This window comes from Nannobrachium achirus (genome assembly GCF_963921795.1).
Source record: "Nannobrachium achirus genome assembly, chromosome: 21".
NCBI lineage: Eukaryota > Metazoa > Chordata > Actinopteri > Myctophiformes > Myctophidae > Nannobrachium > Nannobrachium achirus.
Window position 1 is genome coordinate 49,358,169 of NC_137828.1, and position 22,699 is coordinate 49,380,867.

Genomic DNA, 22,699 nt, shown 5'->3' on the forward strand with positions numbered 1-22,699 from the left:
GTTAAGTGACTGGACCTGCAGTCACCCCCACGTAGAACCTCCTCTCCCTCGCTTCCGTTTCACCCCTCCTCCGTCCATAAGTTCCTTGAAAAAAATATATAACTCAACCTCCATTCGACTGGTTCTTAGTTAGAGGGGTCACGTATCAGTCTTGGACATCCAAATATGTTTACTCGTCATGTGTAGTATAATGGAGCATGTGGCTCTTTTTTACAGGGTGGCTCTGTAGTGTAGAAGGTTAGCCTTCCGTAAGAGCGTCTAGACCTAATCTCCTAAACTGCTGGACCATCATTTATATACTTTTTGACATAATGGAAGTCAATGACTCAATAGTGCTCATCATATCAGGCTGAAACTGTGACCACATTTGGAGTCATACATCATAGTTATGTCTGATGGGGAGGAAAACATGGTTTCAGGTTGGGTTATTCCACGGTGAATGCGTGGAACCCATTAACTACCAAGTCGGCTCCAAGTCTCTGGGACTGGATCTCCTGGACCCGTCTCACTACATCAGTGAGTAAGAAGAAGCATGCAACGTTATTAGGGTTTTCTGAGTAGATTCATCAAGTCTAGGCTGTCCAAAACTAGAATTTGAAGCAGATGCAGAGTGTGTTTGGATGTGACCTGGGAGAGAGCATCTACTGAACTCTGGATTGGAACTGCCTCGGGTGTTGTTCAGAGTTCATAGAACAAAATGTGATGAGTTGTGGATGGAATCGTACAGACATTCTGGATTACCCAGAGACTATATTTGACAAGGAGATGTTATCAGACCTCACTAAAAGAGTTCTACATTCAGGGCATCAACTGTGTTGGATCTCTGTGCAAGCGTTACTTCTCCACTGCTCATATACCTTATGCCTTAAGATAAGTTCACAGACATGACATGACAGAAGGCGAGTGAATGGTGAAGGTCCATGATGTGATAAAAACGACTGTCGTCACAGGACGGCCACAGGTTGTAAGTGGGTCTTTCCCAGGGCGTGACCGGTGACAGTGAATTACTTATTATTTTCAATAGCCGTCACTTTTTCACATTACGGTAGCACTCATTACATACTGTAGGGGTGGCTTGAGGCGGCACAGAGTTTCTTCTCTAATCTTAAGACTTTGTTCAACCATTTTAACCTTAAGGCATGTCCATACTTTGACCGAAATGTTCGGTGAGTTGTGTTTTCCAACGTGCAAATTCCCAAACTCATTCGGTCTAATGCTTTTCAGAAGTCACGAGTGACGTCATTTTGTAGTCGAACCGGACCTTTTGACCGAAAAGGGCGGTTTCGGTCAAAGTATGGACAGGCCTGTGTCCCTGTTCTGGGGGTGTTCCCCAACTTGTACCAAGCTCAAACGAGTGTAAAGGTCAACAGATGGAAAGAGAAAATGGCCTGAAGTGAGTTCGCTTCACGACAATTCAGTTTGCTCAAATGGTTATGTTATGCTCCACATGACGAGTTAACAGATTCAGATGTCTAAAATCAGCTAAATTACTGTTTAATTAAAAAAAGATTCCCCTACAGCACGTTCATAGCGACCCCCCCCAAACAGGTTGAACCTCATCATCTTTCCAGGAAAAGAACGCCACGCTCTCCCAATAGGAGTTTTTCAACAGTTGTTGACTTAAATATAGAGAGCAGTTAAACCTATTTAGACCTGGAACACCTATTCGTTGCTATCCGGGAACACATTTCTGTAACATTCGCTGTTTCTATATATATATATATATATATATATTAGGGCTGGGATGCGATTAAAAATATTAATCTAATTAATTACAGGCTCTGTGATTAATTAATCACAATTAATCGCATTTTAATCGCACATCGATATTTGACCTGAAAAGCATTTTTTTTAAGGAAAACACATTTTGTTGTATGAGTGAATCAACGGGTGAGTTTCTTAAATCTAAATTTCGCATCCACTGGGCCAAGCAAAGTGCTCTGATCGGCTTCTATTCCCTTTGCGTTTCTTGTCTCTTCTTGGTTGGTGCGTCGCTATGATTGGTATGCCCAAAACTGAAGGTTCTGTGGTGCAAAAACTAACTGCGATTAAAATGCGTTAATTATTTTAATCGCATACATTTTCTGTAATTAATTAATCGCAATTAATCAGTTAAAGTCCCAGCCTTAATATATATATATATATATATATATGTTTTTCCATACAACTTAGGTCAGGACTTAAAAGGCATTTTTAGAATGGGCCTCAGGTCTGAATGAGTTAAGCACTGAAGAGAGAGACAGAGAGGTGCAGTGGACAATGAACCTGCCAGTGGTGAGGCAGAGGGTGACAGAGACATGGATGAGGGTGGGGGATTGGTACAGTTGCCCATCGTCATTCCATGGTGGTTTGTGTGGTTTGTGTGCTTCATAATCATCATCATCCCCACAAATCAGTTGATGTTTAGATTATCACATTGTAGACACAGTATGTTAGAGAGCCTGTTTTAATATCTCATGTGATGTCACATCTGAACAAAATAAGAAAAAAGAAAAGAACAAACAAGAGTTTTTTTTTCTTCAGATTACTAATATTTACTTTTAGTTTTGGAGGGGGGAGAGGGGTTTTATCTCCACAGCGACAGCTGAAACCGCAGTGAAAGAAACTGTAGCCCTGTCGAGCACCTCAAGACCCCTCCGAGAATGCACACAACATGAGACCCTTTTACCAGGCTTAACACAGTACTGATCCATCCTGTAGATGGATAGGGTACCAGGGGGAGGTTCAAGAGCTATACGTGCGGCAGAGACACCATCTCCCCATCCATCTCGAACTCCTCCGCCCCGTCGGGCGAGAAGAGGCACGTGGGCAGCTTCCACGGCGACTCCTCCAGGCAGGAGGGGTAGAGCTTGCCCACAGCGCAGCGGAAGTCCTTGCCCAGGTCCCAGAGCACGCGCTCGGACACAGGCTGCATCAGGTACCAGCGGTCCAGCTCCACGTCGTACTGGTAGATGGCGTACTTGGCGCGCTCGTTCATGTGCGTCTCGCGCATGAAGATACACAGCGAGTTGAGCAGCACCACGGCGCGCACGCACGGGTCCGAGTAGCGCTTGGCGGGGATGTTGGCCGCCAGCCGCCACTCGTTCTTGTTCACGTCGTAGATCTCCACAGTGACGGACGAGCCGTCGACGGTGCTGGTGGGCAGGCGCACGCCCGAGTTGCTGACCACGTGCAGGCCGCCCACGTAGAAGATGAGGTCACCGAACGCTGCCGCCGAGGCAAAGCATCGGCTCGTCTTGCGCATGGCCATCTCCACCCACGTGTCGGCGCGTGGGAAGTAGCAGTACATGAGGTCGTGCGTCATGACGTAGATGCAGTCGTGCGCCGCCACCGACACGCTCCAGTTCCAGGCGAAGGGCAGCGGGCTCATCATGCTCCACTCGTCCCTCTCGCGGTCGTAGCGCTCCACCGTGCGCTTGTTCAGCTCGCCGCCCACGCTGTCGCCGCCGATGGCGTAGATGTAGCCCTCGCAGTGGACCAGTGAGGGCTTGGTGCGCGCACACAGCATGGGCGTCTTGGCCACCCAGGCGTTCTGCTGCGCGTCGAGCCAGAAGAAGCTGTCCACCGAGCGGAACACAGCCTGCAGCTTGGCCCCCGTCTTGCCATGGTGGTTGGCCGTTAGCGTGCTCTTCAGCGGGATCTGCCCGCCGGCGATGTAGACGTCGTTGTCCGGGGTGACCAGCGTGCCGACCTTCTGCAAGTCCCCTGGCGGGTTGCTGAGCTTGTAGACCTTCTCGGCCTGCGGGCTGTAGCACGCCACCGTGTGGGCGTGGCTGATGACGTGGCCGCAGTCGCTGGGGGACTCGGCCGCCGCCTCCACGAAGATGAGCATCTCCTCTTTGGTCATGCCCAGACGGGGCTTGAAGAACTTGGGCATGGACTTGTAGAGGCCTTGCACCACCACCGACTTGTCGTTGGGCGGGAGGCCCTGGAACCAGGCACGCTGCGTCACCTTAAAGAGTAAAGACACACAGTAAAGACACATTACTCTAGTCTTAGCTTCGTTACACTGGCTCCCAGTTGTTTTTAGGATTGATTTAAAAATATTTGAGTTGTTTATAAAGCTCTCTCTGACTGCCTGCCTAGATATGTTCCAAGCTGCCCCCTCAGGTCTTCGAGTGCTGACCTGCTCGATTTGCCTACAATGACAATTAAACAATATGGTGACGCAGCATTCTGCTTCTACGGGCAGACGGCTTGGAATAAACTCCCAACACAGGCAGCGTCTGTGGATAGCTTTAAAGCGCAGCTCAAGACCCATTTCTTCACTCTTGCTTTTAGTTGATTTTAAATCTCTGTACTGTTATTCATGTCCACACTGTCTTGAAAGTTTTTCGTTATTATGGTTACGTTTTAAATGTTTTAAATGTTGTTTTGTGTTTTAACTGTTCTTTTCTGCTTTATTGTCAATCATTGTACCTTTTCTGTTAAGCACTTGCGCTTCACTTTTGCTCAGTATAGCACTTTGAGCTGCATTTCACGTCGATGAAGTTTATTATTATTAGTATTACCTCGGACAGCGCGTCGATGCGGATCTGGCTGAGCACAGAGGACAGGTGCTGCGAGCGCGCCTCCATGTTGTACTCCAGCCACAGCATGGCCGCCTCGCGCACCGTCTCCTCCTTCTCCACGTTGAGGTTGTCGCTGCTCAGCACGTCCACCAGCAGCTCGTGCGAGAGCTGCAGGAAGGCCTCCTGGCGGTAGACGGTGGGGAACTTGTGCTCCACCATGCGCTTGGCGCTCTGCTTCAGCTCGCTGCAGCTGAACAGGTCGCCGAAGCTCAGCAGGCGCACGCAGTTGTCCGCGTTGATCTTCTTCACCAGGTAGTCCCGGCACTGCAGCAGCACGTCCTCCACCTGAGAACGGAGGAAGGAGAGGACAGACAGATGGGTGGTTAAAAAGACAGGATCAGAGAGACAAGCACACAGACAGAAATATGTGTGTTTTGGAGCGGTTGTCTGGGCCCCCAAAAATGTCAAGGCTCTGAAGCGTGGCCTACATCTGGCCTACATCTTCGCACAAATGGGTCAAGGTTTGTTGTACACCCAGTAGTTGGGGCGAATTCGATACTTCCGTGACCGCGAGAGCAAAGGTCCGTTTCTCAGTGGTTTTGTCAACTATGAAAGTTAAATAACAAATTGAGCTCCCATGCCCGCTAAAAACGGCCAACAAAACTATGGTTTAGTGATGAGTCATCACTTTTCACAGTCTTTTGGGGTCCGTCGTAAGTGAATGAGACTGAAAATGACCCTAGCTGTCAAACATTTTCCCCGCATTTTTGAGAGGGACATGGGAGCTCAATCTGTTATTTAACCTTCATAGTTGACAAAACCACTGAGAAAGGAACCTTTGCTCTCGCGGTCACGGAAGTATCGGATTCGCCCCAACTACAGGGTCACATTGGCCAAGCTTTGCGTGACGCTTAATGTAATTAATTCATGAATAGCAAGGCTCACTTCAGACTAGGTGTGATTATTTATTTCTTATAAATAAACCAAGAGTCGGGCACCTGGTGGCCTAGTGGACCGGGCGCATACCATATAGGCATTGCCATTTCGGCATCAATGCCTGTCGGCGTCGCCGGTTCGATTCCCGATCCGCGCGACCTTTGCAGCGTGTCGCTCCCTGTCTCTCCCCCATTTCCTGTCAGTCTACTGTCCTATCCAATAAAGGCAAAAAGCCCAAAAACAAATCTTTAAAAAATAAAAATAAACCAAGAGTCAACACAAAAGAAGCTTCTAATGGATTTTTATGATGGACTAAATCCATTAGTCTGCCCTATATTACACTTAGAGTAATAATAATCATTCATGCTCTTCGGCAACGTATGAATGGTGCTAGGTTGCTAGGAGACGGATACAACCGGAAAATAATGTCAGCCTAACATCTTTCTCTACGTCCGGCTCAATGTTATGACATTTTGAAAAATCCATTCATCTCTGATTCTTTTCCCAGATTGTGTTTTTTGGGTTAGGGCTTTTTTCTACAGACCCTAACTAAATTAACGGACAATCGTAAATACTTCTTTTCTTTTCCAGGTGAAAGAAAAGACCGCATCCGCCCAGCCATGTGTCTTTTGTTTACATCCTTGTCACATGGTGTGTTCTTGTTGCTTAGTACGCCCACAGCGCCCACGGCGCAAATGTTGCCGTTTCCCCGCACGAAACACGCACAGCGTATATTTTGGGGGGTCCCACGCGCCTTTTTGGGTGGGACCTTTACAGTTATGTAAAGACATTTCACACCAGAAATGTAGCACATTGCATATCTTGACTTACACTAATAATGGAGGCAAGATGTTATATAAATGTTAAATAAAAATGCCATTTGGTCAGGAGAAAAAGTAGTATTACCATGCAGTAATGTTGCATTGGTAATATTGTTGACAAATCTTTAATAAAATATACTAACTGCACTTGCTCAGAGTTAGTTAACAATAGACTAGCAAAACAGTCGATCACCAGTGACTTTATGAATGAACATACATCAACATAATCATGTTATTCAAATTGCAAAATAGCTTTACATTGTCAGGTAGGCTATTTACCTTTAAATATTTACCTGTGTCTTTGTTAAACATTGTTAATTGAGCAGCCTAAATAAAACCACCTTTCTGTGCATGATTTGCATGAAGTTGAAAGTATTCAACTCATGTAGGTTTCTATTGCATTCATTAATTGATATATAGATCAAATACGATCTAGTCTGTATATTCATTTATAGAGGCTACAGGCTACTCATTGTTAACAAACCATTAATGTCTTCATATATTCACAGGCGATAAATAACTCGTTCACCTTTAATGTTTTTGACAATACACATAGTCCTCATAATTCCTTCATTCATACTCATTTAGAGATAGAGTGGAACAGGCAGCCCAGTATTCTATTTTCATTATTTTGAATCTTTACTCTAAAGCCCAATCATGGTCAATGTATGCTTCAGTTCATTGTACTACGACCGGTCACAAGTTTTGACATTTCCCGACTTCGCTTAAGTGCAACACCGTCGTATGACGAAGTATAACACGGGCGTCATACACAACAAGCTGTCGCGGGGGCGACCGCAGTTTAATAGTATAATATTATTGATTCACTTGATTAAAACCGTGGTCGCGTCGCGCAGAGGAGAGGAGCGACAACAACATAACAACCATTTCATTCTCACCATCGTGGCTGCTATGACATGTGAATTCACCTCAGCGGAGTGTTTTAAAAGTTTATCTTAATATATTACCTGTTCGACTACTACTCGTTGCACGGCAGCATTGTGGGGGCGACTCCGACGACTCGCACAACACGGCCATTCTCCGTTTATCTTCTTTATAAATTAATCAGATTAATATCGCCGTTTTACAAACCAGGCGGCGATAGCTATGAGATGAGTAGTGTACATGCTGCACGCGCTGAAAACCAAAACAAACTCATGGCATCCGGTTCAATTCTTCTTCTGCCGAAAAAACGAGCATATCTTCTGTTCTAGTGCTCCCCAGCGCCATGCGCCCCATTCACACACCATTCAAGTGGTGCCTGGGAGGAACTACACGGCAGGTTGCAAAAATGTTTTGCCTAGTTTGATGCAAAATGTGTTGTTATACCACGGCGCGCACATCTCCCGAGGTTGCGTAGCAATGAGGGGAAATATCGTACCTGCGTAAAGACACTTAAAATGCGTGCTTTGTACGCAAAATGCGTACAGGTTGGCAGGTCTGGATTAGGCAGCGGTCTGTTATAGAGCGGAGCGGTCTGTTATCCAGAAATAACAGACCGCTGATTTCAGCAACTGACCAATCAGAATCAAGCATTCAAACAAGCCGGATAATAAAGATAAATATAGTTTACTGTTCAACGCGTCGTGGGCACCGGGAGACATCAAAGAGTTTGACGTGTTGGCACGTCGTGGACCTCCTATGAGATAATGGGTCAAATAATGGGCAGAATGATTGGAAGTCATATGGCCCATATCGCCCCAAGGTGAACTGACCTGTAAGAAGCAGGCGGTCTCGTACAGGGGCTCCACGATGCTGTCGTTGATGGCCAGGTTCCCGGTGTAGGCGTAGGTGATGATGACCTGCAGCGTGATGGGGTCCACGTTGTGCAGGTGAACGTGCGTCTGATTGCTTTCGCTGAGGCCGCCCAAGAACATGGCCCTGACGGACGCAAAGACAAAAAGAAGAGTTTTATTCTGTATAGCAAGGGTCTAGCATAGCTCTCGGTCTCAGCAGAACTACATGAAACAGGTTTCCCTACTAAACACAGACCTGTAGCTGCCCCCTCTCTCCGTTTCAAAGAGAGGGCAGCACTCTATCCTTAGAGGGAGGGAGGGAGGAAGAGAGAGAGAGAGAGAGAGAGAGAGGGAGGGAGGGAGGAAGAGAGAGAGGGAGGGAGGAAGAGAGAGAGGGAGGGAGGAAGAGAGAGAGGGAGGGAGGGGTGGTGAGTGAGGAGGAGACGGAAGAGTAACCAGGGGAGTGAAAATAGAGTGGGAGGGTGTGTGTGCTGTTGCCGGATAACAAGGGTGTGTGGGAAAACACTACGGAAGAACTGGAGATGGAAGAGCAGAGGTGGATGATAGAGGAGTACGTTCATTCTTCAGGAAGTTTTTCTATGATTTTTTTTTTAATGAGCAGATCTACTGTAAATGCGTCACAATGAGTCACAGATGCGTTGTGAGGTTGTAGATCGGCTATGTTTACAATTTGTCACAAAGTATATAGGGTTTAAAGTGATTAAGGGGGGGGGCTCTTATCGTGTGCAGATGGAACCCCACACAACACACACACACACTAGGGATGGACATTTGGACACTTTTTGTAAACTTGTATAGACATAAAAAAGGTAGACACCAGATTTCTACTACTGCCTGCTGGGAAGGTCTCCTACTCAAGTACAAGATGAGAAGGGGGTGGAGCTTAGTGATGTATGACATCGTAAAAGTTTTCTGTGATTATACAATAGGTAGAGTTCCAATGAAGCTACCTGATTGGTTGAAATAGCTATCTACGAAAAACGACCGCACTGTGCTTCAAACAAGCATTACACCTGCTTATGAACTCGACTCCGCCTCGTTCCTACAGCAACGCTGTTGTGCCGATAATCATAGTGTTAAAAAAAACCCTGATCATTGTCACTTAGTCGTGGGTGTGGCCCAGCTGATTGGCACCAGGCACACCTGGTGAGCCCATATAGGCTCTGGCAGCAATACAGAGCAAACATTTGCCTGAAGCCACACTATGGGACCCACGGCTGAGTGCTTGATCTGATGCATTATAGTTCCTTTGACATTGTTTTCCTTTGTGTATTTGTTAAGTTTCTTTACAATGGTTTATGTATGCCATTGTTTATTTGAGTTGCTGATTGTTATTTTCTTTGAATTTTATACAGTCAAAATCCTCATCAACATCTTCATTCTCACCCGTCTACAAGTCTACAATAAACAGCTTCAAATGCTAAATGGTCTGGTCCTTATGCTCTAATCAGCATACTGGTGTAGGGGTACATAACTGAACTGTGTAGCCAGTGGTCCCATAGTGTAGGCTAGGTAAAGACATTTTACACATAGTAATGCACACCTTCGCGTGTAATATTGCTTAATTGTATTGACTGAAAATCAGTAACTAATGTCCAATGCTGTAAGCCAACATAAAAGCAGTCTATATTTTACGCTGATATCTTTTGACATATACAAAGTCTTGTAAGTAGAATAGCCCATGGAGGTTGTATGCTCCCTATTATGAATGTTTCAGAGATTGTACATGTTTATTCTTGTGTAACAAATGCATTTAGGGTGGAAATTCTGAATGCTGGAGCCAGGGCCTGGCCTACGGCGCCATACAAGCTAGAACTGGCCCTGCACACATCATCTTATTATGCAACCACCTGCTTACAAAGTGAGGCCCCAGGTTCCTACAGGGGATTCTTCCATAGCAGTACAAGTTTAAGTTGATAAACACACACACACATGCACACAGGGGTGTCGCACCAGATTATGGGCCCTGGGTACAAGGATTCACTGCGGGCCCCTCATGAATGTTCTTCATAGGGGGAGGGTGTTTAACCCATTTAGACTGGGAACACATTATTGCGCATTATTGAGTGCTGAGTGCTTGAGTGCTAACTGAGTGCCACGCTGCGAGCTTATAGATCTATTTTTGAAAAATCGTGAACATTTGTGCAAGTCTTTAAATATTTCAACTTCTTCTAAGGTTTTTTGAAAAACCTATGTTTCTATGTCAGTGGTGCTCAAACTTTTTCATGTGAAGGACCCCCAAAATGATATGTATTTGTCCACGGACCCCCATCTGAAAATATTTAGTTCCAGGGACCCCCCCAGAAGAAAGATTTGAGTTACAAATGTTCACTTAAAAAATATATATGTTACAGTTAGATTGGGTAACTCAGTTAGATCGTGGTAAGAGCACTCGTTTTGTCGTTCACCACACACCCCTACCACCACCTGGATCAATTCACTTTGATAGTCTCATCAGCGCACCTGTGTAATTCTGCGTAATCACCATGAGATGGCGACAACAGCCATTCACTTGTGTAGTCACTGGCGTCACTCGTTTGCGACCCCTCTTTCTTTGTTTATCTACTAGCCTAGACTCAGCTGTGTTTAGCCATTAGCTTACTATGCCTAACTCTAACCCTAACCCTAACCTCCGTGGGGTGAGGCGCTATGATTCCTGCTGGATCAAAGCGACCGCTTGTTCCGCCCTGCGCCGCACGACGAGCGCTCCGGTTCTCGATCTGATTCTCGATCTAGCGGTGACATATATATTGAAAGATTTGCACACATTGTCACGATTTTTCAAAAATAGCAGATCTACAAGCTCGCAGCGCGGCACTCGGTGCTTGTATATCTGCTATTTTTGAGCGGTGGTAAACCGCTCCATAGAGTGGCTGTGCATGTGTCTGTAGCCTTTTTCCTCAGCGTTTTGCCATAGCAAAACGTGTGTGTGTAGCATAGCCTGTATATCCTAGACTCAAATCCTAGTCTGAAGACGTTATGCAAGCACGACCGCTCACTTCACATGTGATTGTGAGCGGTGGGTGTGATTTTTCAATAGCTAAATATAAAATAATTAAGGCCCCTCCACCTTTCCCCCCCTTGTGACGCCCCTGCACACACACACACACACACACACACACACACACACACACACACACACACACACACACACACACACACACACACACACACACACACACACACACACACACACATATTATTCATTATTCATTGCAACTGTAGGAGGTAAGCTGATGATATAACCTGTGAAGTGTACATATGCACTAGACAAGTGACACTCAGACGGCTTGGGGCATAGTTTGACTATTGTGATGATATAATAATAAATAAACGCTGTTAGAAATATACACCATCAACCAGGGAGCCCGATTCATTCATCTTGATATTTGACTTATTGTCCTTTACTCCTCTACCGTTATATTCAAAGTCGTGGACTCTTAGTAAACGTCATGTAAAGCTTGACCAATCCTCAAGCCTAAACCTCACCAAACGTAGAGGATTAGTTCCAGACGGACGGACAGACATACATTGTCGATTAATAGTTTAGTTATAGATACTAGTAAGACACCTCAGGGTGACTTGCGACCTCAGGGTGACATGCGACCTCGCCCGCCATCTGGCCAGTGATGTATATGGGACCAGTTACTCATATGGAGACCCCTTCATGATAGCTATGTTATGTCAAAACATGCCCATATATGGACATTACCAAATATGGGCATTCCCATATTTGGTATATATCCTTAATAATGTCCTTTATATTGACAATATAGGAATCTCCATATATGGGCATAAAACGTATGTTAATTAGTAATGCCAAGCAGGGCCTTGGTGAGTTAGGGCCTTGGTTTGACTTTGATGCCTGTGGATCTCCATATATGGGCATAATGGGGTACCCTAACATTCTTATTTTCGGCCATGGATCAGAAATCTCCATGTACGGGCATAAAAGTTTTTTTTTTCTTTTTCTGGGAATGACCATATATGGACTTTTATACCCTGAGAGATCTCGTAGCTTGTCTGACTGTCAGTACAGGAAGTGATGTCACGCATAAAAGGTTTTTTTCTTTTTCTGGGAATGACCATATATGGACTTTTATACCCTGAGAAATCGCGTAGCTTGTCTGACTGTCAGTACAGGAAGTGATGTCACGTGACATCCTTTTCATGCCCATATACGAGTCATTCTGTACCACATCACTGTGACTCACTGACATCACACTAACATCACTTCCTGTACAGCCAGACAGACAAGCTACAAGGTTTTTCACTTTCAGGGTATAATATGACCTTTGGTCGCAAATAAAGAATCCAATGGGAAAACCCTTGAAATAACACTAATATGGTGATGACGTCATCATCACCATAAAAGCCAATGAGGGACCAGCATTCCTGGTGACGTCACCATCAATAGGTGCGACATGATAAACGTAAAGGGTGATGTCATAATATCGATGCCCGTAGCATATCCAGATGGCCATAGATGGAGACAAACGGGCATTAGGGGTGGCTCGGTATCGACATTTTGTTATCGCGGTAACAGTCTTCCCATTTACCACCGGTATTGCGGTAATTACCGCACCCCCGTATCTATTAATTAAGGTTCGGCGATAAGCCAAAATATTCCAATCATCTGCCCAGAATTTGCCGCTCCACAGCCTGAGTTATACATCCCCGAACAGCACAGCGGGTCTGGCTTGGAAAGGAGCAGATCTACAAGCTCACATCACGTCGCATCCGCAACGCGTTCTGAGCTTGTAGATCTGTGCGCTGTCGGGTTACTATAGTAACGTATGCTACGGGGGCTTTTCAGAGTAGACACAGTACGCTGTGTGTGAACAACAACCACTGTCAACCAGATGAGAGACGTGCAGATTGTGTACCATTGATTTTGTAAACTCACGTCTCAAATCGCATTGATTGAGTGAAAGGTTTGGTTACACACCTCTATTCAGAAAAGCCCCCGACAGGTTTTAGTTACAAGACTTGACACAAAAGGTTGTAAAATCGCAGACGGAGTCAGCAACATGTTGGAAAAAGTAGAAGCTGGTTTCATTTTCGGTTTTAATCCTCGCGGCTTGCGCTCTGTCCGTATGAATAAAAAACACTGCCACAAGGTATGTATAAACATACTTGTGTCGTGTGGATAATGGAGAAAGTTTAACACAGCTGCCTGCTACGAGACTGCTGCTCCATGTGTCCAGTGGGGATTTCTCTGTCTCTGTGACGGCAAAACCGAGGGTCTAGCGTTAGTTTCATTTTCGATGAAAAGGAAACTGATGGCCCATTAAGCTTCCAAACATGTGGTACGCGGCCCAGAGCAGAGCGGCATGGAGCGCATGCGGTCCTTGCTTCTCCCCCGTTTTAAAACTTGCTCGTTCTCAATCAAAAATTGCCTCTTTGTCTTTTTTGACCGCGGTAAGGACCCTGACCGCGGTAGGCCGCGGTATACCGCGGTACGGTACTAACGTCCCCAACCCTAACGGGCATATGTCCGATGAGGATTGATGGATTGATGAGCTTCACATGATATAAGACCAGACTATAAGTGGGCCAATTTCCATGATTGGTCAGGTTTCACTTACTGTAAAACGGGTGAAACCTATGTGAGAAAAACAAGTCTGTTATCGGTTCAAATTTTTAATCAGATTTTTTTTTATATTGTCGGTTAGTTGCCCTTTAGTGCCGTATGTGGATTTTTCCCTATTAGCTTTTTATGTGGACGCCGGCCCGTTAATAAATCTCACCTGAAATAGGAGCTGCAGGTGGCCAGGACCATCTTGTGGCAGGGGAACTCCGAGTCCTCCACCAGCAGGACCACGTCCGTGAGCAGCTTCTGCTCGTAGAAGAACTTGAGCTGCTCCAGCAGAGAGACAGCGTAGTCCGTGTTGACCGGCTGGCGCTCACCTACTTCCGACATGGTCCCGTCCCATGAATCCCGCCCCAGGTTGGACAAAGGTCTGGGCTGCCGGTTAGGAAACCGGACTCACACCCGAGCAGGAAAAGAAAATGTATATTATATATGATGAAGACAAGAAGAAAAGGGGTTTGGGGGAGGGGGGGAAGGAGGGTGGGGGGGTGGAGTGACACCAACACCTCCACTGGTGCAAGTGGAGGCGTTTACAGCTTTCACTAGGGGGTCCAGGGGACCCTAATGAGCCGGCTCCTTTTTTAATGAGCCGGCTCCTTTTTGTAATGATGGGAGGTTAGAAAGAATGGCCGTCTTTCTGTCTTGTCTTGCGTGTTCCTTCCTGGGAGGTGGGCAAAGGTTCTGAAGGTGCCCCTCTGCAGCTGAGAGATCCAGGTGGCGGTTGGTTGGCACTGAGGTTGTCGGTCTGGTTCGCCGGGTTGTCGCGTGCGCCCCCTTGTGTTGAATGGTTGTCTCTGTGAAATGTTTAGGGGGGGGCTGGAGGTAGAGGGACAGCCACTCCGTCTGGTTTGACACCGCTACATCAGTGCATGTCTGCAAAGACAACAGGGACAAAGAGACAACTCAAAACTAAACTCAACAGAAACTGGATGGAAAGTTGACAATCAATTCTCATTCTAAACCCAGTCATTCATTTTCACACACACACACACACACACACACACACACACACACACACACACACACACACACACACACACACACACACACACACACACACACACAGTATGATCAGCTGTGAAAACGGTACCGTTCCTATCCCCAGATTGAGCCTGAGAAGCAGGCTGTGAAATTAAATGTCTGTCTATATACCAACCCCCCCCCTCCAACTCCCCTGCACACTGTGTGTGCTGTCAGATCCCTGCATATCCCCAATCCATTCCTTCTTTCCACATGAGAAAAATGCACCATCAACAATCTTGCGTCTCTCCCCTGACAGGTCACCTGCCCCCCCCCCCCCCCCCCCCCCCCCTCCCCCTCCCTCCATCCTTCACTCTAGAAGACTGCACAGACAGCCAGACGCTGTAGGGTTGCCTTTAGGGGAGCGACTCTGAGCGGAGTAAAAGAGCTTGCACTGCCTGGCAGGCAGAAAAGCTTCATCATGGAGACGGTCAGACACTAGAAGGGTGCATTGGCACTACCCTCACGATTCAATTAGATTACGATTCACCAGGTAACGATTTGATTGGACTCTACGATACATCACACTTTTCTATATTACTGCACAATATCATCAGTCAATACAAGCAGTCATATATGCTGAACAACATTTTATTTCAACGGTCATACAAGGAGATATGGGTCATAATTCATATCATGCCTCTAAGCCTGTCTAAGGTATAAAGCCGGGCATTCCCAGATATGGGCTTAATATTGATGGGCTTAAAAGGGATTCTATTTGTGTGGTTGCCCCAACAGGGCATCATCTGGGAATCAGATGTAGAGGTCAGCTCCATAGTCCATATATGGAGATCCAGTCGTCTCGATATCTAGGGTTTATGACGTCTGACATCATACATACAATCCCTTTTATGCCCATATATGGAGATCCCTGTCTGTAGAACCAACCGTGTGCTGTGAGACGTGTGCAGTTTTATGGGCATATTGGTTGGATCGGCAGTTCAACTGAAAAAAAAATGTTTTGTACAACTGTACATCAGGGATCTCCATAATGTATGGGCATACAAGGGACAAGGACGGAATGTGATGTCACAATGTGATGTCACAGATATCTAGGGTTTGATCTTTGATGAGGTGATGTCACAACAATGTGATGTCATAATGTCAACAATGTGACAACAGCTATAGACTAATATACATTGAAACGTAACAGCAGGTCTACGGATCTACGGACAAGATGTGACGGTTTTCATAGCTGCATTGCTGAATCGATTATTTCTGACACCACTATCAGAGAGTGCCATGTTACAGTATGTGCACTTTGGTGTACCCCACAGTCAAGAGTGGTGGCTGGCAGTGAACCCCCCCCCCCCCCCCCCCCAAACACACACAGGCAGACACTTAAAAGAAAAAAGAAGCCTCCAGTGAAATGTGTCAGTTGTTAATGGGGTACAGAGCAAACCATAAAATGTACCGTTTCCATTTCATCAGACACAAAGGAACACACTTTCGGCTGAATGACTACAGCTCCTCCACTCCTATCCCAAATGACTTCAGCCTTTCTGGCAGGCTGCCACCATACAGTGCCCAAGGCACTTTTACTATCCATACATCCGTAGACGTAAAGTGCTGCAGTTTACAGCAACACCAATAAGGATAATACAAACACTTGCTTCTACAATGTCAGCTATTAAACACAAAGCACCATCTAAATTATACAATCAGGAAAAAACACCTCCCCACTGATGGCACTTAATTTTCGAGAAAGGCAATGTTACCATCATGTGCTTAAACTCTGTTGTACTGAATTATTTTGTACTGACTAAATGCATAATACTGCACATTGACAGCTGTCAACTCAAGACCTGAATAATTTCCACTACTCCGCTGTCTAATTTATAGCATTAGCAGGGGTTGACACTAAGGCCTCAGAGGAACTTGCCCGTCGGGCAAGTACAGGTCATGTTCTACTTGCCCAAAGGTCATGTCCACTTGCCCGAAAAGTAAATCGTCCATTATAAAATGATAGGTAGGGATGCGGTATCGGTACTCGTGGTATCGGTACTCGCCCCGATACCGGCCTAATTTGCGGTATCGGTACTCGTCAGATACTGCTCACAAAGCGCCCGAGTACCCTGTGTGTTCCGCCACTTCGCCTTTCTCTCTCTCTCTTAAAGTATCAAAAGTAAAAATACAAAATGTTTGAGCATAGTAGATCTAGAAGATCATGCACAGTACAGGAATTTCCATGGGCTAAACCTTAAAAAAAAGTGAAATGTGTGGCAGTTGTGCCATGTTCTGGGAAAGCAATGCAATTTAATGTGTTATATACAGCCATAAAGTGAGGAACATCTGATAAAAAAAAAAAACGAAAAAAAAAAAAACAAAAACAAAAAAACGTAATTTAAAGACATTTTGTATTGTTAATTGTACTCGTATCGGTACTCGGTCAGCAAAAAAGTGGTATCGGGACATCCCTAATGATAGGTACGATTTTAATTGCCGCGGCTCAATTTAACAATTATTTCTTTACTTTCTGGGGCTGTGCGATAAAATGTCATACCTCAATACCTCCAAATCCCAAATACCTACATAACTATGATTGAATGTGTTTATGGTTTCACACTTATTATATTTTTAGTGTAGCAACAGTAAAAACAGCACATTCTAGGTAAACGGTGCTCTTATTTTACATTTCACAGACAAGAAGACAGAGCGCTCTGGCCACGTTTAGGTGTTTAGACAGATATCTGGTGGTGTGTTTACTGTTTATAGACGGTTGCGTCCCCTCTCAAATGAGCACTTGCCCGGTCAGGCAACCTGAAAGCCAACTTCACCTGCCCCAAGGGTTTATTTACCTGCCGGGGGCAGGTGGGCAAGCCTTAGTGTCAATGCCTGCATTAGTCTACTATGCTTAGCTTGCTCATTAGCACGCCAACTGGAACGTTAACTGCCTTTAGCCAATCACACAAATTCAGAGAAAAATGTAGCATTTCCAATGCATGAATTTCTTTCCACAGATGCAAAATATGTTTGATCTCAAAAGCGATTTTACCTGAATAAAAGAGTTATTTGTGTTAGTGTCTTACTGTCGTTATCAGCCGAGAACGAGGATGTCTCTAACCACTTTTCAATATGCTAGACCCCTGGGAGATGGACTGAGGTGCAGCTACTTAACACACAACCATGCCTGTGTTACTTATACACCGATTTGTCAGTGCCCGTTATGGAACCCAGAAATGTGTGGTCGAAAGGCGAGTACTCTACTAACTGAGCAAGTCCAACACTTAGGCGCCGTTCACACAAGGCCATTTTCTAGAGAATACGACAAAATAAAATGTCAGATATATTATCCTTTTAGACGACAATAGCGTTTTCGGGGGTTGAAAATGCAACAAAGATTGGAAATCTGTGAAAATCTTTGAAGACGCTCCGCCTCACGCCTCCATGTAAACGGGCAAAAATGGAGGAAACAACGTGTGACCTGAGCCGAGCCACGCTGCACCAAGCCCCCAGAACCACGGTAGAACGTTGAAGCAGCCTTAGCCTGGTGGTCAAACCTGGGAGTGCAGTTAAACGCTACTGCGCGAGTGTATGCTAATGATAATGCTAGTGCTTACCCTAGTGCGCCTGCTCAGTTTTCGAATAGAATGCCTGTGTAACTGAGATGATTATGCTGGTCTAGGATCAGATTAACGGGGGGGAAAGACCTTCTGTGCATAATGCATGTGTGATGTGTAGCTGCTGTCTGGCTGATGAGAAAGCACCAGAGTACAACTATGACAAGCAAACCGAAAATGAATTACCTCTGTAGATAGAAAATAGCCTAAAAGCATTCCTTTCTCCCTGGCTTTTGTTTCAATGTTAATATTATAGATTCCTAGGCAACCAACCAGCAGCATTGGACAATAATGTCTACATTACATGATAAAGTTTACACCTCTGCTCTGACTTCTGACAGTGCCTGTCAATCAGTTCACAGCACACGGCTGCAGACAGTGAGTGAGATTGAGTAGACCTCGCCATATGAAAGGCAGAGGCACGCACAAGGGGCTTTTAATAGCCTAATCATAGGCTAAACGCTCGGGTCTCTCGAAACCTCGGAAATAAGTGCCCGGAATCACCACATGAGGGCGCCCAATGGCCAGAGAATCCACCATAGACATACGCTGTATATGCACAAGCCGTGCGCAGCCATGGCGCGCCTGAACACTTTCCTTTGTGTCATGAACAGGAACAGGATGAAGTTAGCTTGAAGTTAGCTATTGGCTACCAAGCATTTTAGAAGCCCAATTTTCGGCGATTTAGCCGTGATTAAACCTTGCGCACCTCATGGATAGGCATGGAACAGAGAAAATGAGCTCTAAAGATCCTGGATTGCATTGGACGGCAAATATCGGCGGCACGACGCTCTCGCGGGCCGGCGGCCGGCTCGAAAATTTAGCTCGGTGCTTCGGTAAGGCCTCTGGGTGTTTAAATAATTTTATATAAAAAGCCGAACTAGTTCGGGATTGGCACACCGGACGATCAAAAGGCAGAAATAAAGCCGAACTAGTTCGAGATCGGCGCCAGATGAGTTAAGAGAACCACTACCCTATAGGTTGGGTACCGTATTGTTCAAAGTTAAAACAAAAAAATACATAGTTATAAAAAAAATCAAGGACATTTGTTTATTTTTTTTATCGAAAAAGTATCGAATCGTGTCACAAAAATATCGAACCGAACCGTGAATTTTGTGTATCGTTGCACCCCTAATTTATTGGTTCTTGACTGGTGCGTCTCCTGTGTTTAATTTGTCACTGCTGTTGGTGACACTGACACCTGAATTACCCTCTGAGGATCAATAAAGAATTAGCTCAAGTTTTACCCACTGTGTGTCTGTGCCACTTCCCAAAACAGACCAGTGGCAGTGGCCATAACTAAACATGACAAAGCAAAAGAAAAATTGGCCTGTATCTGTGTCATGAAGCTACTTAAATCAAGATTTCCCTTGAAAAGGTTTTAGATTTACTTTGAAGAGACTTTTAGATTATATTCATCAATAATTGCCTTATGTGAAATGCCAATCATTTATACTGAGGATGTTTTGTGCGACCGGCCCAGGCCCTATTTGCTTAGTTTGTTACATTCAGTTGTGTTTATTTTGTATAGGCTATAACTGCAGGTGACAGTTTCACATGGTTTTTAAATTGTCAAATTTTTTACGAACAACAAGCTGATGTATTAATTAAAGAGGTGTAAAAATGGATGGCGATGCAACGGCCGCGCTAAGTGGAGCGTTAGCTTCGCCGTGGAAGTCCAGTTCAGGTGTCACATGGAAAGTGGCGAGCTATCGAAATATGTGACTGCACACAGGTCACATCTTACAGAACACAAGTTTACACAACACAACATAACAGTAACTTACATAAAACCAAACAACCACACATGCATATACCATAATAATAATAATAGTTCTAACAACCACTTATAAGCCCAACTCAAATATAAATTAAATAATTATAGGTGACATTGAGCCATCGTCTCACTTATGTCAACTTTACTTCCTTAGATACAATTTAAAGCCTTAAATATGTAAAGCATTCTGCATTGCCATTGTGTTTGAAATGTGTTATTATAGATATAAAATGATGTTTTCCTCGCCATGAATTTAACATGATTTAAACAGCGACCTCTGGCGTCACATAATTCGACCGGTCACCAATGCTCGTGCGACACCCAACTTCACTTTTAGCTAACGGACTTGCTACGTACATCTGCTAACACACCAAACAACGCCACTTTCGGGTAACAGGGCAGTTAGCCGTTTAATTAATACGCTACAACATCGTTGATTGACGCCGTGATAAAAGTTAATTCCGTTTAATTTGGCAGTAGAAGCGAGGACACCGTTCCACTACACAGTAGAAATATACTAGCTTCGTGGCTAAACAACGTTAGCATCGACACATCAAGGATGCCAAAGTGACGTCATGTCCCACAAGAAATGTGTAGAAGTGTCACGAGGCTATGACGCACATCGATGTCTCAACACAAACTACCACTGACTGACGTGTTTCAAAACAGCATCCCGGTATATGAGTGGCGGAAAAGCGTGTATGCGCATCAAAACAACATCCCGGTTCCAACAATGTCACAAGGGCTGAGCGCTTGTTTTCGGTGGAGATAACGGGGGCGCGCCGGCGTTATATTATAAACACAATCTGATCTAGCTATAATAGCAATCATGACATAGGCTATTTATTATAATCACTAATTCACTATGAAGTGTCTTTAATTATAATTAAAGTAAAAATAGTCAAATAACAAGGACAAATTGTTCTTCCCACATTTTTTTAATTAAGTAAAAGTATCTGCAATTTATAAATACTCAAGTATTTACGAGTAAAAGTCCGGAATTCTACATTTTGTTGTACAAAAGTATAGTATCAGTATAATTTCCACTCTAATAGGTATTTTGGTGTGTTTGCACCCTATGCAGAATGAATGTCCCATTTCAAGTATTAAAATATATAAAAATCATTTGAAAATAGGATATCTACAAGCTCACATTGCGTAGCATCACAACGCATTGTGAGCGAAATGTATAGGGCTAATGTATGTTTTGTAATAATAATCCAAATCTACAAAGTAACTAGTAACTACATCTACAAAGTAACTAGTAACTACATTTTTCAAATAATTATAATGGAATAAAAGTACAATATTTGCTTCTAAGATCAGGTGTAGTGTAGTAGAAGTTAAAGTCGGTGACCCGATTCCGGATAAGCGGTTGAAGATGGATGGATGGGAATTTAATACATATTAAATATTCCAGAAAAATATAAATACCTCAAAATTGTAATTAAGTACAGTACTTAAGTAAAATGTACTTAGCTACTTTACACCACTGTTAACAAAATACAAAATCATTTTAAATTTGATTATTTCAAAAACGAAAAACAAAAATTAAAATTGATTAAAATATATCTTACAAAAATAACAAAACGTAACATTTTCAATTAGACGCCTTTTTTTTTGTATCGGGGAAAATACGTCAAGTGACATCGAAGCGGTCCTGCGCATCACTTCCATCCAATCCTACTACTAGACGCTTAGTTGTTACGTCACCGACTCATCCTCCTCGGGTTCGTCGTCCTACTAGGACCGTTAGCTAGCTGTGTGTATGGCGCTATTAGCTAAAGCTAAAAGATAACGTCAGCCCTGCTGAGCTGAGCCCGTCTGATCAAACACAAGCCACTAGCGTCTCTTACGGTCGTTTTCCCGGTGTGTTCCTCCACACATGGAGTCGCTGCGGAACGGGGTTCGTTGTCAACCACAGAGACACGGTTCAAGCCGTCCAAAAATGATGAATGAAACAGAATGAGACCGTTACTTGGAGAGCGTTTAGAGGCTAGTGAGACTACCGCCTTCGGCTTCCAGAGTTGAACAGCAGCAGGCAACCTTACAGCAGCATCACCAAGAGGCCAAATGAGGATACTGGGCATGCGCAGTATACACGGTTCTTTAAGAATAGGGTACCTTTTCCTTTCCTTTCCATTCCTTTCCTTTCTCCCCTCAGAGAGAGAGATAGAGAGAGAGTTCATACACATATTTCATTTGTGTAGCATATATATATATATATATATTAGTGCTGTTCAACGATTAAATATTTTAATCGCGATTAATCGCATGATTTAGCTAGTTAATCGCGCGATTAATCGCAAATAAGTCATCAGCTTTTATCAGTTCACAATGTAACTTAGAGGGATATCTTTCAAGTCTTTCGTGGCCCTATTAACTTGGGAGTGGAAAAATATGTTGGCTTTATGCGAAAGTATGTTAATCTTTTATTCAAAATCAATTAAAAACACAAATAAATCATAATGGTATTGCATTAAACAGAACAGCTGAACAGTACAAGGATCTGCTTAATTTACTTAATCTGATTACTGTTGTGTCCACCTTTATGCTTTAATTATATTTTATATCAAGAGGGATGGACCTTGTAGCCAAAATAGCCAATATTGTAGACAATGTTTGACCATTTTAGTTAATTACTTGTGAGACAATTAGAGATATTAATACAATAATTAAATTGTCACTTTATAAATGTGCAGATACCCCGTATATGTATGTTGG

General features: G+C 44.3%; 1 protein-coding gene across 1 annotated transcript; it reads right to left on the reverse strand.

The window, feature by feature from the left end:
- Positions 1-2,432: 2,432 nt before the first annotated feature.
- On the reverse strand, positions 2,433-21,990 carry kbtbd2 (kelch repeat and BTB (POZ) domain containing 2). Its single transcript, XM_080751522.1, has 5 exons — positions 21,832-21,990; positions 13,776-14,491; positions 7,984-8,149; positions 4,512-4,856; positions 2,433-3,952 (listed from the first exon to the last, which is right to left on the reverse strand). The coding sequence occupies exons 2-5, from the start codon at positions 13,946-13,948 to the stop codon at positions 2,732-2,734; spliced, it is 1,905 nt and encodes a 634-aa protein (XP_080607648.1). The 5' UTR covers positions 13,949-14,491; positions 21,832-21,990; the 3' UTR covers positions 2,433-2,731.
- Positions 21,991-22,699: the final 709 nt, after the last annotated feature.

Excerpts from the sequence above, each read along its gene's own strand:
- kbtbd2 (XM_080751522.1), bottom strand. The coding sequence starts at position 13,948 with ATGTCGGAAGTAGGTGAGCGCCAGCCGGTCAACACGGACTACGCTGTC. Across the intron at positions 4,857-7,983 it reads AGACCGCCTGCTTCTTACAG|GTGGAGGACGTGCTGCTGCA; the intron begins GTCAGTTCACCT and ends CTCCGTTCTCAG. Across the intron at positions 3,953-4,511 it reads GCATCGACGCGCTGTCCGAG|GTGACGCAGCGTGCCTGGTT; the intron begins GTAATACTAATA and ends TTACTCTTTAAG.